This window comes from Macrobrachium nipponense, chromosome 36 (genome assembly GCF_015104395.2).
Source record: "Macrobrachium nipponense isolate FS-2020 chromosome 36, ASM1510439v2, whole genome shotgun sequence".
Classification (NCBI taxonomy): Eukaryota; Metazoa; Arthropoda; class Malacostraca; order Decapoda; family Palaemonidae; genus Macrobrachium; species Macrobrachium nipponense.
In genome coordinates, this window is record NC_087220.1 from 52,170,251 (window position 1) to 52,187,750 (window position 17,500).

At 34.7% G+C, this 17,500-nt stretch overlaps 2 protein-coding genes across 3 annotated transcripts in view; one reads left to right on the forward strand and one right to left on the reverse strand.

Annotated features, from left to right (window-relative positions):
* The window catches only part of LOC135203658 (myb-like protein I), a 20,515-nt gene extending 11,908 nt beyond the window's left edge, over positions 1 to 8,607 (forward strand). The window contains exon 3 of the mRNA XM_064233517.1: positions 8,418 to 8,607. Within this exon, the coding sequence (XP_064089587.1) occupies positions 8,418 to 8,535 (118 nt within the window). The 3' untranslated portion in view covers positions 8,536 to 8,607. The remainder of the gene's footprint in view (positions 1 to 8,417) is intronic.
* LOC135203654 (kinesin-like protein KIF27) overlaps positions 1 to 17,500 on the reverse strand; it is a 647,339-nt gene that overhangs the window by 551,513 nt on the left and 78,326 nt on the right. The window lies entirely within an intron of this gene.

Consider the following 17,500-nt stretch of genomic DNA (forward strand, 5'->3'; position numbering starts at 1 on the left):
GCCTGCTACCACTACCCACCCTACGGCAGCCGCCTCTCCCACCAAGGCTCTTACCTCAGTACCGTACCATTATGTCCGATTCTCTCTCTCTCTCTCTCTCTCTCTCTCTCTCTCTCTCTCTCTCTCTCCACAACACCTATCACACTCATTTCCTCATCACATTTAATTTCAAGTTTCCTTGTTAACTTCACATCTTATTTAAATTTTCCTTGTTACAATTTACCCATTTTCTTTTATTCTTTTACAATCGTTATCCTTTTCTCTCGTTTTCATCGATCTTCCATACTTTGATTTCCACGACCATAACAAACTGTCTCTTGTCATTATACCTATTCCCTTTTCTTCCGTTCGCCGTTTTTCTTACAGTTACTCCTTGATTCTCGTGCTGGAGATCCATATCCGTCTTTCTTTAGTCTAAGTACTTTCTCTCGTCCTTTCCAACACGTTTTCTCTTCTGAAGTATGACTGTTCATCTTTTTAGCTTCTTTCTAAAGACCACAATAATGATCTATCATATTATGTTTGTATTCTTTTGTAAAAAAAAAATTCTACTCATCATAATCATCTTCCTAATATCTGCAGACTTTCAATTCGGCCATTTTCCTTTTGTCGATTTCATTATCTTTCTTTCACCCTGTCCCTAATTTCTCAGGGATTCACGGTTCTCGTCTCTTGCCATCTTTAATAATTATCTCTCACTCTTCACTGCCGTTTACTCCCCATTTCACTTCTTCACCTCCCATTTTCTTTCCTTGATTTCATCACTGCCTGTTACTTTCTCCAACAAGCACCGGTCAATGCCTCTGTTGTTTCCAGTACATTCAGCAGCTTCCAGTATTACTGACATTCAGCAGCTTTCCAGTATTACTGTTGCTCATAAATTGACTGACGTTATACCTTAATAATTGCTCGTCTTCACATATCATCTCTTTTCATAAAGTATACACCGCATCGTCTTATTCATTCATTAAAACTCAATTTATTTATTTATCCTGCACTTCGTTATTTTCCATCAGCCCGCCACTTTTATTTCATCAATCCATAATTTTCAATAATAACCATAAAATCAAAATGACATATTGTTACACACTTTTTCATGTATCAGTCATTTTCATGTCAAAATTAATGATTTAATCACACTTTTCAATTTATCAATCATATCCATATCAAAATCGCTCGCACATATCGTTCGAAAGAAAATGGAATTCAAACTCTCATATAGGAACTATATATGAATTCCTATACAAAATATAGGAAATAATACACAATTCCAATATTTCACATTCCTTCACTATCGTACCTGATCGCATTCTTTAATTATCACACCATAATTGAGTCTCGCGAATAATTCTGGGTCCACTCCACTTAATAATCGCTATCTTTAAAAGCTGGCCTGGTTTTCACCCCGAGATGATAAAATGAATATTCCTTTTTCTTTTCGGGAATCGTCTCACCACTTAAACCATCTATTTTAGAATTATCATTATTATTATCATCATCATAATTATTATTATTATTATTATTATTTTCCTTGCCGACTATGTTCGCGTATTACGATACTGTAAAGGGATAGAGATTACACACACACACATACACACACTCACACTCACTCACTCACTCTCTCTCTCTCTCTCTCTCTCTCTCTTTTCTCTCCTCTATATATATATATATATATATATATATATATATATATATATATATATATATATATATATATCGAGCTACAATGTCCTTTAATATCTAATTCGTTCTACCTCGGAATTAATATATTTTCATATATGCTTAACCGAAGGGGATTTTTTCTCGATAATAGACTTGCCTGGACCAGGGGCAAACCCATGGATCCTTTCAAATCCAGGAACGTCAGTGAAGCTTTTACCTACTACACAACCGCGGTAAAAGCTTCACTGACGTTCCTGGATTTGAAAGGATCCATGGGTTCGCGCCCTGGTCCAGGCAAGTCTATTATCGAGAAAAAATTCCTCTTCGGTTTAAGCATATATGAAAATATATTAATTCCGAGGTAGAGCGAATTAGATATTAAAGGACATTGTAGCTCGATATATGTATATGAATCACGGAAATGTGATATGACTTATATATATATATATATATATATATATATATATATATATATATATATATATATATATATATATATATATATATATAGGAGAGAGAGAGAGAGAGAGAGAGAGAGAGAGAGAGAGAGAGAGAGAGAGATTAGAAATGACTAATACACACACAGACATATATATTTAATTTATCACTATCATATCGAGTATGTACTCCCAAAGCCCTGATCAGGCGAAAAAAATTCATATAAAAAGAGAAAACCCGATTGAAAAATATAAAAATACAAAAAAAATATATTTAAAAATGAACAAAATAAAGGGAAACAAATGAATAAACAAATAAATAGACAAAAATCTCATTCTACGTCTCTTACTTCTACCACAAATAAGGCAAGACATTTGATAAGTCATATTAATGACACGGATTAGTGAGCGAAAGAGCATTTAATTTTCTTTTTCGGATTTCTTTTACTTTAAATTCGTCTGCATCGTTTTCGCTTCTTTTAAAAATCTCTTAATAATAATTTAATAATAAAAATAGCAATAATTTCCATTCATTCACGTCAAGCATAAAGTCACCATCTGGCAATCGGCCTTCTTAGTAAATTTCAAATTTTCCTTTCTGATTCTCCCTCTGTGAGAGAGAGAGAGAGAGAGAGAGAGAGAGAGAGAGAGAGAGAGAGAGAGAGAGAGAGAGAGAGAGATTCATTGCAATAATAATCTCCATTCATTTGCTTCAAACACAAAGTCTTCTGTTGTCAAACTGTTTTCTTTATGCATCTCCCATTCTCTCTCTCGAAGAGAGAGAGAGAGAGAGAGAGAGAGAGAGAGAGAGAGAGAGAGAGAGAGAGAAAAGGCAATGAGGGAAGGGGAATCTCAGGAACTATACGAGTATACATGCTCGTAAACCTCAAATGTAATTACACATCTTTCGTAAGAACAACAAAAAGTGATAATGGGAAGTCAAGTGTGGTTGAGGATGATGATTAAGAATTGGGCCAAAGGGAGGGGGGAAGGGAGAGGGGAGAGGGGAAAAAGAAGAAGAGAGAGAGGAGAGATTAGAGAGAGAGAGAGAGAGGAGAGAGAGAGAGAGAGAGAGACTGGGGAAGGAGAAGGCGGGGAGTGGCAGCAGATCGATGGTGATTAATTTGTACCTAGGAATCCTAATTTTATTAATAAGGAATCGTCGAATAAACAAAATAAATTAATTAATAAAAAAGTTAAATGAATTAATCATATGAACGAAAAGTGCCAAAGTACCAATCAGGGTAATCTGTATTCTTCAAGGTATTATTATTTTTTTTTTTTTTTGCTTAACGACGAATTACTTGCGGTTTGATATGTATTGGAATCTGGTTAAATAAAAGAAAATAAAAAGTTTCTTGGGAATATCATCAGTCTTCGTCGAGTTTTGATGATATGATAAGATCAGCTTTAAGAAAGAATTCATATAATCATATATAAAAATATATAAACCATATATACATACATATATATATAATATATATATATATATATATATATATATACATATATATATACATCATATATATATATATATATATATATATATATATTATATTATATATATACATATATAATCTAATATATATACGTCATATTATATAGTTATATATATATTATATATATATATATATATATTATATATATATATATATAATAATATTGTATATAAATATGCTATGATAAATTTTATATATATATATATATATATATATATACATCATATTGTATATAAATATGTACGTATATTTATATATATATATATATATATATATATCATATATAATATATATATAATACATATATATACATACATATATATATATATATATATATATGATATATATATATATATATATATATATATATAGTATATATTTATATTCGACGTCTGTGTCTTTCTCTAGAATTTATGTGTTTGTGTATGAACAAATACTGACAAATACTAAACAAACAGAAGACGGACTAATCCCTAAAATCTGATCTGCTTCAATAAGAGAGAAGACGGAAATGAGATATTTCCCAAATTAACAGACCAAAGGAAGTAGCTACTACTAAGATGACTCACGCTTGATTCCCCAATCTCCAGTGAATGCTATAAAATCTAACAACCCCGCCCCCCTTTTTCAAGAGGCGAAAAGACGTGTCCTAACCTTCGTGGCTAAGCTACGCCTTTCTTTCTTTCTTTATTTCATTCATATTTTCCGTTGGTCTGGTCTAGATGTGGGCTAGAAAGGGACATTTTATTGCCTATCCCAAAATAAGAGTTGTATAAAAAGGCAGAAGAGTACGAGAATCAGGATCTTGGTGTAAGGCCCACCAACCTTTTGACGTAGTATGTGAACACCAACGAGACACCAAGAATCCTGGCGGAAGAATATCCCAGGGTATAATTTTATAAGGAAACCCCTTATACCTGTCTTTGCGATGTTACTTAATACAAAGAACGAGAAAATGTACATATGAGTAACATAACACCAAAGGAATTTCACCTGTCCGGTGGTTGTGTGGCTCCAGTGGTCCAGAACTGCCGAATTCGTCAAATACATTTATATTTCACGAATCAAATTCGTGACCAACTTGGTTCGTGCGTAAGTCTTTATGTGCGTATGCACTACAAATAAGTGTTCGTGTGGATATATTTACAGAACTGTCGAGTGTTCGGGTAGCTATGTAGACACATTAAGTGGAACATATGTGTGTGTGTATATATATATATATATATATATATATATATATATATATATATATATATATATTATAATAATTTTAGCATGTGTTTCACTTATGTGAAATGATATATATATATATATATATACATATATATATATATATTTATATATATGTGTGTGTGCGTGTGTGTATAAAATACATACATACTATATATATATATATATATATATATATATATATATATTATATATAATGGTCCGATTCATAACATGACAAAATAGAACTATACGCCAGAACAAGTGAGAAACGCCCTAAAAAAAGAAAGGCTGTAGAAGAGGGAATTTCTCTTACTATCAAATAAAAAAAAATGGCTGTATATACTGAGAAAAGAACTTCACAATCCCAACTGAAAAAACAAGCATGCAACTTCACTCCACAGAGCAAAATCACAACTTGATCCATGATGTTTGAGAAAAAACCCACCACTCTAACGAAAAAGTACAGAAGAAAAATCTCACAGAATCCAAACTCCAATCTCCTCCACAGCAGGAAGAAAACCGCACAGTCTCATCCCTTGAAGGAAGGGAAAGAAAGAAAAAACACCCTTTATCATGGAAGACAATGAAAACAACCCACACAACCTCACCATGGAAAGAAAGAGAGAAAACACGAAAACAACGATAAAAAGGATATTTTAAAAACACGCATTATCATGGAAGACAATGAAAACAGCCCACACAACGTCATCCAGAAGCAGGAATAAAAAAACAACCTTATCTCAGGAGCGAAAGAACGAAAGAAAAGCACAAAATGAAAACAAAACCATTATCATGGAAGACAATGAAAACAACCCACCCAACTTCGCTGAAGGGAAGAAAACATACGAATAAAACAACCTACTCGTAACCTATCCATAGGAAATAATGATAAAAAAAAAACGCAGAAAAAATCACATACAGGTAAAAAACAAAACCCCCTATTATCATAGAAGGCAATGAGAAAAACCACCCAACCTCACTGAAGGGAAGAAAGTCAACGAAAAAACAACCGCCTGAAAACCTCATCCACAGGAAAGAGACGGAAAAAAACTGGAAAACACGTACACAAAAAACAAAACCACCCATTATCATAAAGACAATGAAAAAAAACCCACTGAACCTCACTGAAGGGAAGAAAGCAGACGGAAAAACCGCCTCATAACATCATCCATAGGAAATAAAGAGGAAAAAACACGAAAACAAGCACAAAAGAAAAAAAACAACACCTTGTCCTAGAACAGAATGTAAAAACCCAACACAACCTCAACCTCACCTAAACAGACAGGAACAACAACCTCCATCCATGGATTTGTTTGTTTGTTTGTTTGTATGGTGTTTTGACGTTGCATGGAACCAGTGGTTATTCAGCAACGGGACCAACGGCTTCCGAACCACGTCGAGAGTGAGCTTCTATCACCAGAAATACACATCTCTCACTCCTCAATGGAATGGCCGAGAATCGAACCCGCGACCACCGAGGTGGAACGCAAACACCATACCAACCACGCCACTGAGGAAAGAGAGAGAAAAAAACCGCGAAACCAAAGCACAAACCATCCACGAAGGCAAATTTTCAAAAATCAATAAACCCAGCGGAGAAGCCTTGACCTTAAAGAAAGTATATTTTAACCCTTCGAGATTCTCCTCATGTTCCTGGTCAGTTTAGAGGTAGCTTCCATAACAGTTTTTCCAGTATGTCTGTTACAAACTTACTATTATTATTATTATTATTATTATTATTATTATTATTATTATTATTATTACTATTATTATTATTATTACTTGGAATCATCAACTTGCTTACACATCTGTTACCTATTATTATCTGGGAAGTTCCCGTAATTAGGATAGTTCCTATGGAGAAAGTTAAACATGATAAGAATAACACTAATATACAAGTAGCTTAGACTAAAAACTTTTATTTGATATATAACGTTCACGATGCAAATGAGAACATTTATGAAGCTGACGGAATACCATACAATGCAGTGTTAACAAATACTACGATACTGAACACTGCACCTCTATTTGGGGAGAACAGAACTTTGAACTGTCACTTCCGAGTCACTTACATTAGAGTTACAATACCAACATAATCCGGATACTTGTCAGTAAAATCTACGTTAAATCAAACTAATATTTCTTTCAAAAAAATATCTTGCAAGATTTACCACGTCCCTGAGCGACAGCCATATCAAATTTGACCAAATTTCACAACAGCATAAAAAGTAAAGTCCATTTCATTCACGTGCAAACCAGTACCTCCTTCATCCACCCCCAACCCCAACAAACCCAGCCTCCTCCTACTCCCTGCCTCCCCCCCCTCCCCCCCCCGCGTTCCGAAAAAAAATATAGGCTACTTACAATCATCAACTATTGAGGAACTTATAAGAATTCGATAAGTATTCGCTCCTTACACAAGCCTTGGCCCGGCACTCATATCCTACCATCCCGCCCCTCTCTCCCCATCCCACTACCCGCTTCCCAGGTTCCAACACGACCCTCACCCACCCACCCTCCCCCAGCTCCCGTCCCGACCCACAAAATCCCACGAACCAAACCGTCCCTTTCAGAAAAGCGAACAGGTAAAGCAAAAATAAACAAGCGGACCTTTCTTCGCATTCTGTTCGGTGTGAAACGCCTGTGCCTGCTCCCTCCCTCCACCCAGTCACGGCTGCTTCTTCTGCTGCTGCTGCTGCTCTGCTCTATAAGTTTGCTGAAGGCAACGACACGTAACGATATGAATGACATGTAATGATATGAATACGATATGATTAGAGCTCGCGGACACTGGAAAGGAGTGCGATACTTCTCACGCAATTCTGCTTGCGAGCCGAGTTTTGCTTTTTGGGACAGTTATCGATTATGCAAGACACTTCCCTTTTTTCTCTCTCTCTCTCTCTCTCCTCTAATTCCTCATACATATATATCTACTCAGGGATAACATTAGGGGAGTAACATGCTAAAATGTAAGTACAGTATAAATAATTCATTCTCTCAAGCGCCAGTCAGGGTTTATCGTCAGGAAAGTAGAACTATGGACTTTTCAAAAAAACGAGAATAAAAAAGAATTTTTCCCCTCTTTTTCCATCGTCTCTCGCTCTCTCTGTATACAACACACACAACACACAAACAATTTATATATTATATATAATAATAATATATATATAATATATATTTTATATATATATATATTATATATATTGCTTTTTTGGCTCTCCTTTTATTAGATGGATTTCTGTTGTAACAGAACATTTTTACCAGTCACACACACACACACACACACACACACACACACACATATATATATATATATATATATATATATATATATATATATATATATAATATAGATATAAATATGTAATACATGCATACATACACACACACACACACACACACATAGACTTTAAAAAACACGAAATGTTTAAAGGGAAGGTATAAGACATGAAATAAAATTAAATAAAATTAAATAATCGGTTCCCTAACTTCAGATATCTACTAAGCAGACTGCTAAACAGGAGCAAAACTTGACGCAATTATACGCTAACAAATATTCCGGGAATTCCACAGAAGAAATACCTACAAGCATCTGACTCTCTTTCAGGTTCGTGGATCTCCTCTCCTGCCTCAGTTTAGTCGCTGTTCCGGAGACTTTGACGACTCACCGACTCACCAAAGGGCCGGAGCTCAAGCAAGATGCCCCTATCATCATGAGGTTCTGAACAGCTCTGAGCTCTTGAATTTCATACTCGGGTTTAAGAAGGCGTTACTCATCTTGAGACAGTATCTCGGGTTTGGGCTACATTTCCTTATTATGACATTGCAGTAAATGTTTCAATGTGTCTAATTTCCAGAACAAATTTCATTACGAAATTGAAGTAAATGTTCTAACGTAATCCTTGAGCAAATTTCCTTATGAGGTTATTATATGCAATATCGAGCCAAATTTCTTATTATGCCAGTGAGAGAATGTTATCATTTAAGTATTTGAGGACAAATTTCTTATAATGGCATTGCATTAAATGTTTAGATATATTTAATTTCGCGGTGAAATTTCCTTATTATGATTACTGCAGTGAATTTTCAAATGTTGCTAATATCAAGGACAAATTTCCTGATTATGAAACTGAAGTAATAGTTGAACCGTAACTAATTTCGACACCGAATTTTTTTTATGACGACGTATAAAATGTATGGTTAACATGAGTTATTCTGAGTTATCATACTAATGCTAGGGTCACATTTCTTCACCATAACATATACTCATCTTCAGATAGCCTTCTACATAGTCAAATTTATTACGTTTCAACAAACTCAGTTTATTTGAACAAATTTAACTTGATCGGAACGCTCACATTTCTAACTGCTTTATACTGCTCATCTTCCATACCATTACCTTTTATAAAGCCTTACACTTTATACTGCTCATCTTCCATACCATTACCTTATATAAAGCCTTACACTTTATACTGCTCATCTTCCATACCATTACCTTATATAAAGCCTTACACTTTATTACTGCTCATCTTCCATACCATTACCTTATATAAAGCCTTACACTTTATACTGCTCATCTTCCATACCATTACCTTATATAAAGCCTTACACTTTATACTGCTCATCTTCCATACCATTACCTATATAAAGCCTTACACTTTATACTGCTCATCTTCCATACCATTACCTTATATAAAGCCTTACACTTTGCTGTCATATTATGACCCTAAATTATCTTATAACTCACAATGAACTTTAGGATCACAAAAATTGACCACTAGTCAGTTTCTGATTAAATTTGGGGCTTCCTCAAATTGATAATATTTGGATTTACCTACCTAGTCTTACAATACTCTTCGTTTGTGGTTGGCTAAATGTACCCAAAACTAAGACAGTTTCACTCAATATGACTCTCTCTCTCTCTCTCTCTCTCTCTCTCTCTCTCTCTCTCTCTCTCTCTCTCTCACTCTGATCTCAAATCTATGGTGCTCAAACCTGGAGTGACTTTGTCAAGGGAATTTTACCCTGATTATATTCTAATTTCTCTGTCGTAAACTAACTTTCCTGGGAGCTATACCCAGCAATAAATAGTTTTACCAAAGATTACAATACTCGTCACGAAAACATTCTTGTTATGTTTTCGTTAAGTTTTTAACCCATTACTGCTCAAAAATATAAATATATGACATTGTATAAACGTATGTACACCTTATAAACAAAGGCGTGAAAAAAATCAAAGGAAAAGGAACCCTCTATGGCAAAAGTGTAAAAATGAGTTTTCATATTAATTACTCTGGCACAAAGAATAAAACTATAAATTAAATGAATTAATAAAAGGTTAACTTTTCCAGCCTAATAGGTCAATTAAAAAATAATACAAAAAAAAGACAGCTATTTGCTCAATATGTTGTCTTGGGTAACATACATGTAACTTTACATCAACATCTGTATTCCCAATGTGGCTAACACTTCCCCTCAAATATTTGGACTTCGTGTTATCTTTCATTGTAATATCAATCCCATTAACCATTTTTTTCCACTCGAGGTTTAAAACAATTGGCTTTTCTCCAGCTTTTATTACAACAGCTTCCGCCGCTTTTTACGTAACCAAGACCTAGTTAGTATATATATATATATATATATATATATATATATATATATATATATATATATATATATATATACATATATATATATATATATATATATATATATATATATATATATATATATATATATAAATATATATTAACACTCCTAGTTGAAGGTCACTCACAAATAACTCGCCCTAATAACTGCTATTCAAACAAACGCTCACTTACTACTAGGCGCCTCATTGTTACTTCAGTAGCCCCCAAAAGCAACAGGCTGCTGAACTAATGGATCTTTATTCCAAGACGTTTATTGTCTTCAGCAACAAATAAAAACCAAAGAACACAGAGTACAGTCTCCCGTGACTCGGAATGCTTTTGACAAAGTCTTGAGATGCTTTGTCAATGCTTTACGAAATAAATGCTTTTACGCGTGGCTTGTTGCGGGGGGGAGGGTAGGGTTCCTGACTGGATCCTAACCCCTAACCCCCAATCCCACCTACCCTCTCAAAATATTAACGCCTTTCTTTAATATAGTTGAGATAACTTTAAAAATCGTTCGTGAATTACTGTCATTTTGTGTATCTTATAAAAGCACAAAGTTACTTCAGCATATTTCATAAAAATGTTGTAATATTCTCCAAGGTTACAGGACAATTATGATATATGAGACAAAAGATCTTAATTTTATCTCGCATAATAAATTATAATAACACCATTACAACGAATAACTTTCTTCCATTCTGATACTCACAACGCACCAGCCAGGATATAAGAACAGCTTATTCTACCGCACACTAAAATAACATGGCATAAATAAGCTTAAATAGAGCCCCGATATAAATGCTCAGCTTCAGCTTAAAGTGCCTAGTTACCTCTTGTAATCACGCACTGCTCAAGTTATGTGTTAATTATAGTTATTCAAAGAAGCTTTTCTTAGTATTTGCTCAAAGTATTTCACCTTATATATGCCTGTGCAATCCACAAAACACTATAAAGGAGTAGTGAAGTAATTGGTGGAATGTACACACAACATTATATATATATATATATATATATATATATATATATATATATATATATATATATAATTTATATTTATTTATTTTAGCGTCCAAATACATTCCTCCAAATATCTCGTGCTATTTTTCAGGTTTAGTATTTAAGGATTTCCTTTGCTGTTAACGTTACAATAAAGAATAAATACAAGCGAATTTTTCGTTCAACCCTATGTCATTCCAATAATGAATAATAATAATAATAATAATAATAATAATAATAATAATAATAAGAAGAAGAAGAAGAAGAAGAAGAAGAAGAAGAAGAAGAAGAAGAAGAAGAAGAAGAAGAAAGGTAGGAAAAATAGACTAAATTTAAAATAAGGCAACAAACAACAACAACAACAATAATAATAATAATAATAATAATAATAATAATAATAACATAATAATAATAATAATAATTGCCTAACATTTACAGTTTCACAAATACTGTACCTAATCTTACAAATCGAAGTGTAGCAATAAAACTTCCTCTTAAGATGTAGCCAGCAATTGAGAGAGAGAGAGAGAGAGAGAGAGAGAGAGAGAGAGAGAGAGAGAGAGAGAGAGAGCAATAAGACTCCCTCTACAGATATAGGCAGCATTGAGAGAGAGAGAGAGAGAGAGAGAGAGAGAGAGAGAGAGAGAGAGAGAAGAGAGAGAGAGGGAGAGTATTGAATAAAACCTACGTTGACATTTACCCATATTTCAATGACGCCTAACAGTGCAAACATCGCCAACGGATGTTCCAAAACCTAACTGATTAATTAATATCTACTCCAAATGTGTACAGGTCATATCATCTACTCTATATGGGTACAGGTCCTTCATAATGTCCAGAATGGGACAAGGCAAAAATGGGTATTTCGGACTAAAAACATGACAATGACACAAAGAACTAATGAAGGCATTACGCTAGGATCTACGTAGGTTTAATTAAGCCATCTTGTCGGGAATGTAAGCTTTGTGATCTAAGGTCAACCAAATTTCCGTGAAAATTTCAGACTGACGCAAAATACGGCTAAATTAACCTGAATCATAGTAAAAAAAAATCAGTGCTTGACGCGCGATATATGCTGACGACTAATCGTCATCATTATCATCATCTTGAACGTTTTTATAAGTGTTTTTTCCTTTCTGATAATTACCAAGCTTTCACACTTATTTTAGCGAGCCTTCTCCCTTGATGGATTTCAATGAATCACTACAACTCATCGCTGAAAGTACTCCATGAATATTTTAAAAGCCCAATAACTGTATAACACTGTATGATCATAATGATTAAAATATGTTAATCATATATGCGTAGGTAACAACCACAAACAGCAAAGATAAAGAATAAAAAACAAGAAAAAGAAGACCATTCTCCCTTCTGTTTGAGAAGGAATCAGCCACATGACAGGTGTAAACAGACAGACGACACACTTCTTCAACACAGCAGCCTATAAGAATTTACTAAGCGTGTACGGTGGATAACGCACTCTCCCTTCTCCACGAGACATTTCAAGCCATTTTATGTTCCTCTGATGAATTCATTTCCATTCTCATAAATACTTGATGGCAATATATATTTACTCAACTTGTCTTTACATTTTTTAGACTGACTGAGGTAGAATGGAATGGAATATACATTTTAGGCCAGAGGCAAAGCACTGGGACCTATGAGGTCATTCTGCACTAAAAAGGAAAATGAAGGCAAGAAGGTTTGATTTGAAAGGTGTAACAGGAGGCATACCTGGCATTCGCGCTATGAAACAATTGTTAGGAGAGGGTGGCATGAAAGATCAAAGAAATCGTAAAATGAACGGAGGTACAGTAAAAGAGACGAAAGGGGTTTCAGCTATGGGCCGAAGGAACGCTGCAAAGAACCTTCAATAATGCCTACAGCTTGTTTGTTTGTTTGTATGGTGTTTTGACGTTGGATGGAACCAGTGGTTATTCAGCAAAGGGACCAACGGCTTTACGTGACCTCCGAACCACGTCGAGAGTGAACTTCTATCACCAGAAATACACATCTCTCACTCCTCAATGGAATGGCCGAGAATCGAACTCGCGGCCACAGAGGTGGCAGGTCGAGACCATACCGATCACGCCAATGAGGCGCTTAATAATGCCTACAGCGGACAGCACTATCTTGCTAAGGGGTTGAGGTACTTTAGTGAAAAAAAAGATTTCAAGAGCTCTATAGAACTACTATCTGATTCAGTGATATCCTAATAGTAGTACCATTCAATAAACCTTTCTTTAAAATTCTTGTGGAATACTGCGAGTTCTCCTTGTATGAAATTAATCTTAACTTCGGGACTCTAGCGGCGTCGGTGACCCTGGTAGTTGTGACGCCAGAAAACCCACAATCAATCAATCAATCGGGACTCTAGAGAATGCTGTTTATCCCAGGAGTAATAACATACAATCAAAATGAAAGTCACTTTAAGTATTAAAATCAACCTCTTTATCATACGAATATCAATGATAAGAGAATTAAACCGCATATAAAAGCACTTAAATGAGATGCCACTGTACCCTCGGTAAATCAAAACTCTTCTTAAAGTTTGAAGACGTTCAACTTGAGAAGCTAAGCACAAAACACTGAATTCATGTCCCCGCGTTCACAGAATACGCCGGGGAACGTTTACAAAGAAGCAGCTTTTAACATTTAGAATGTAATCTGGAATCTTTTTTTTACTATATACTCTCTCTCTCTCTCTCTCTCTCTCTCTCTCTCTCTCTCTCTCTATATATATATATATATATATATATAATATATATAATATATATATATATATATATATGTATATGAATTTTTATCACATCACCGTGATTCATATACATCTACTGAGCTACAAATGTCCTTTAAATATCCAAATCGCTCTACCTCGGAACTAATATATTTTCACAAATGTTAACCGTAGGGGAACTGTTTTTTTTAGTTGATAATAATTTCGTGTTCTCGTGGATTCGAACCAGCGCACACAGAGGAGAAATCAGGACTTCAGTGACGTCACTGAAGTCCTGATTACTCCTCTGTGCGCTGGTTCGAATCCACGAGAGCACGAAATTATTATTAACTAACAAAAAAATTTCCCTTTGCTTACCATATACTATATGAAAATATATTAATTCCGAGGTAGAGCGAATTGGATATATATATATATATATATACATATATATATATATATATATATATATATATATATATATCATTAATCTATATATACGCACCGATATATATTTTTGTATATATACACACATATATATATGAGTGTATGTGTATGTATGCATATATATACGCGTGTATAAGAAAATAACAATACACAAACAACTGGCACAGATAAAAACAAACAGCCACATACTACCTTTCAAAGGACGATTAAACTTTCTCCGGTGGCGTTCTCCGAGTAAGAACCGAGAGGGAGGGAAGGATCCACCCATTATTCAGAAGTGGGCCACAAATCATTCAATAACATGTCAAGGACGGAGCCAGGCAAGCAAGCAAGCAAGCAGGCAGTGCTATAGGGACGCGCTGATTCCAGTGCAGTGCAGTGTCCTCCTGCGGGGAGGGATGGAAAGGATAAACGAAGGAATGAAAGAAGGACTTGATCTCGAAACGAATGGAAAGGATACATGAAGGAATGAAAGAATTAATCTCTAAACGAAAGGAAAGGGTAAAGGACTTCATTTCTAAACGTATGGAAAGGATAAATGAAGGAATAAAAGAAGGACTTTATCTCAAAACGAATGGAAAGGATAAATGAAGGAGTTTTTTTCTAAACGAATGGAAAGGATAAATGAAGGAATTTATTTCCATATGAATAGAAAGGATAAATGAAGGAATTTATTTCTAAACGAATGAATAGGATAAATGAAGGAATTTATTTCTAAACGAATGAAAAGGATAAATGAAGGAATTTATTTCTAAACGAATGAAAAGGATCAATGAAGGAATTTATTTCTAAACGAATGAAAAGGATAAATGAAGGAATTTATTTCTAAACGAATGGAGAGGATAAATGAAGGATTTTATTTCTAAACGAATGGAAAGGATAAATAAAGGAACTAAAGAAGCAATTCATCTCTACACACATAGACAGAAGGATTTACTATTAACAAATGAAAAGTAATAAAAAAAAATTCTAAAAGAAATTATTGTAATATTCAGGTACTTTTGAGACTAACATATAATTAATGAACCAAAGCTTAACCTCTAACTCTTCAGACTAAAAATAAAAATCCCCAAACAAATAAAAGTTAAAAAGTCAAAATATTGCCATATCATAAACCCCTCTCCTCTGAATATCTGGAACAAAACAAAATACGTATAACGTTACTTTTCAAAAACGATGGTTTAAACCTTCTCCATAACACCCTACCCCCCCTAACCTCCACCCAGTATTCTATCCCCTCCCTCCCCACCCCCAACGCACCCCTCCCAGTACTCATACCCCTCCCGTACATCCTGAACCAAAGACCCTAAATATATCAAGACACCCATCTACCCATGTGGCCCATCTCCCTCCAACTTCCCACTCCCCTCCGCCCATACCTATCCCCCTTCCCTCTGCACCCCCTACCCGCTCCCCTGGCCTTCCCATACGGCATTTGTACGTGCAACAGCAATCGGATTATTAACGAGGGAAAATCCCGAAGAACTCGACTGTTTTAGTTTCTCTCTGCTGCTGTAGAATTCAGCTGCACCACTCGCATGGACGTCTATATTTATTTCAGCTGTCAACGCTTCCCTCTTACATTAGTGTATGTATAAATGTGTATGACAGATACACCGTACTACAGCTCGCAACGAGTGTTTTCTGATCGTCTGACTGTGCTTATAGAAGTATAACCGTTGCCTCGTTGCAACCCACCACAGTCATCTCACTAGAATTAACGATTGTTTCTGAAGTACTCGAAGCGAATCAGGGACCTATCCCCACTGAGGCAGACGTCCTAACCACTGGAACACTGTTATTCATATGTATTAATGTGTGTGCCCCGAAGGAAAGTGAAACACTGGAGTAACTGCAAGATCTTTAGATCAACGGAGTCGAAAGATCTTACAGCTACTCCGTTGTTTATCTTTCCTTCCTGGCTTATACCTTTATTTATACATTTACCACGTTCCAAACTTTCGTGATTCAGTTACACAAACACACACACACACACACACACACACACACACACACACACACACATATATATATAATAATGGTTATATATAATATATATATATATATATATATAATATATATATATATACATACATACTATCAAATAATTTAAGAGGAAGTGAGACCTGACATTTACAACACTTCCCGCGCCCGCGAAAATCACATTACCCGATTACGTTGTAAAAATAGTTCCAATATGGAATTTAACATTAAAGAGTATTGTATTGCATGTTAAAAAAAAAAAAAAAAAGAATTCAAACCGGCAAAAATTTTACAGTAAGTGACGTACTCAAACAAAATTTACAGAAAATTTGAAAACTTACTGTTTCATAAGCTCTTTATTATCGACATGATTTACCAATGACAAGAAGAATGAATAAGACTTTGGTTGATAACCAAAACATTGTTATTATTATTAATATTATAAATTGTTATTATTATTAATCAGAAGATGAACCCTATTCAAATGGAACAAGGTCTCAGTGGCAGTTACTTGCAATTCAAGTTTCTTAAGAATATCGTGTTCATTAGAAAGAAGTAACAGAAGGTAATGGGAGATACAGAATGAGGAGATCACTTCAAAAAAACAGAAATTAATAAATAAATAGAAGATAATTAATCAAATCGTTAAAAAATAATGAGAATTGTATTAGGGTAATACTGCACTGCATCTTCGTTTGTACTTCTGTAGTTCCAGTTACACGACATCCTCAGGGATACATGAGACTTTTAACATATCCCCACCCCCCAATCCCCATCTCCCCCCCTCCCCTCCCCGCCCAAAATTACTTACTTCAAATTCAGACAGATCACCCCCAACCCCCCAATTTTAACAATATGTAAAACTTATAACTCAGCCGTACGTAGAAAATGGCTTTTAGTTCTATCAAGTTA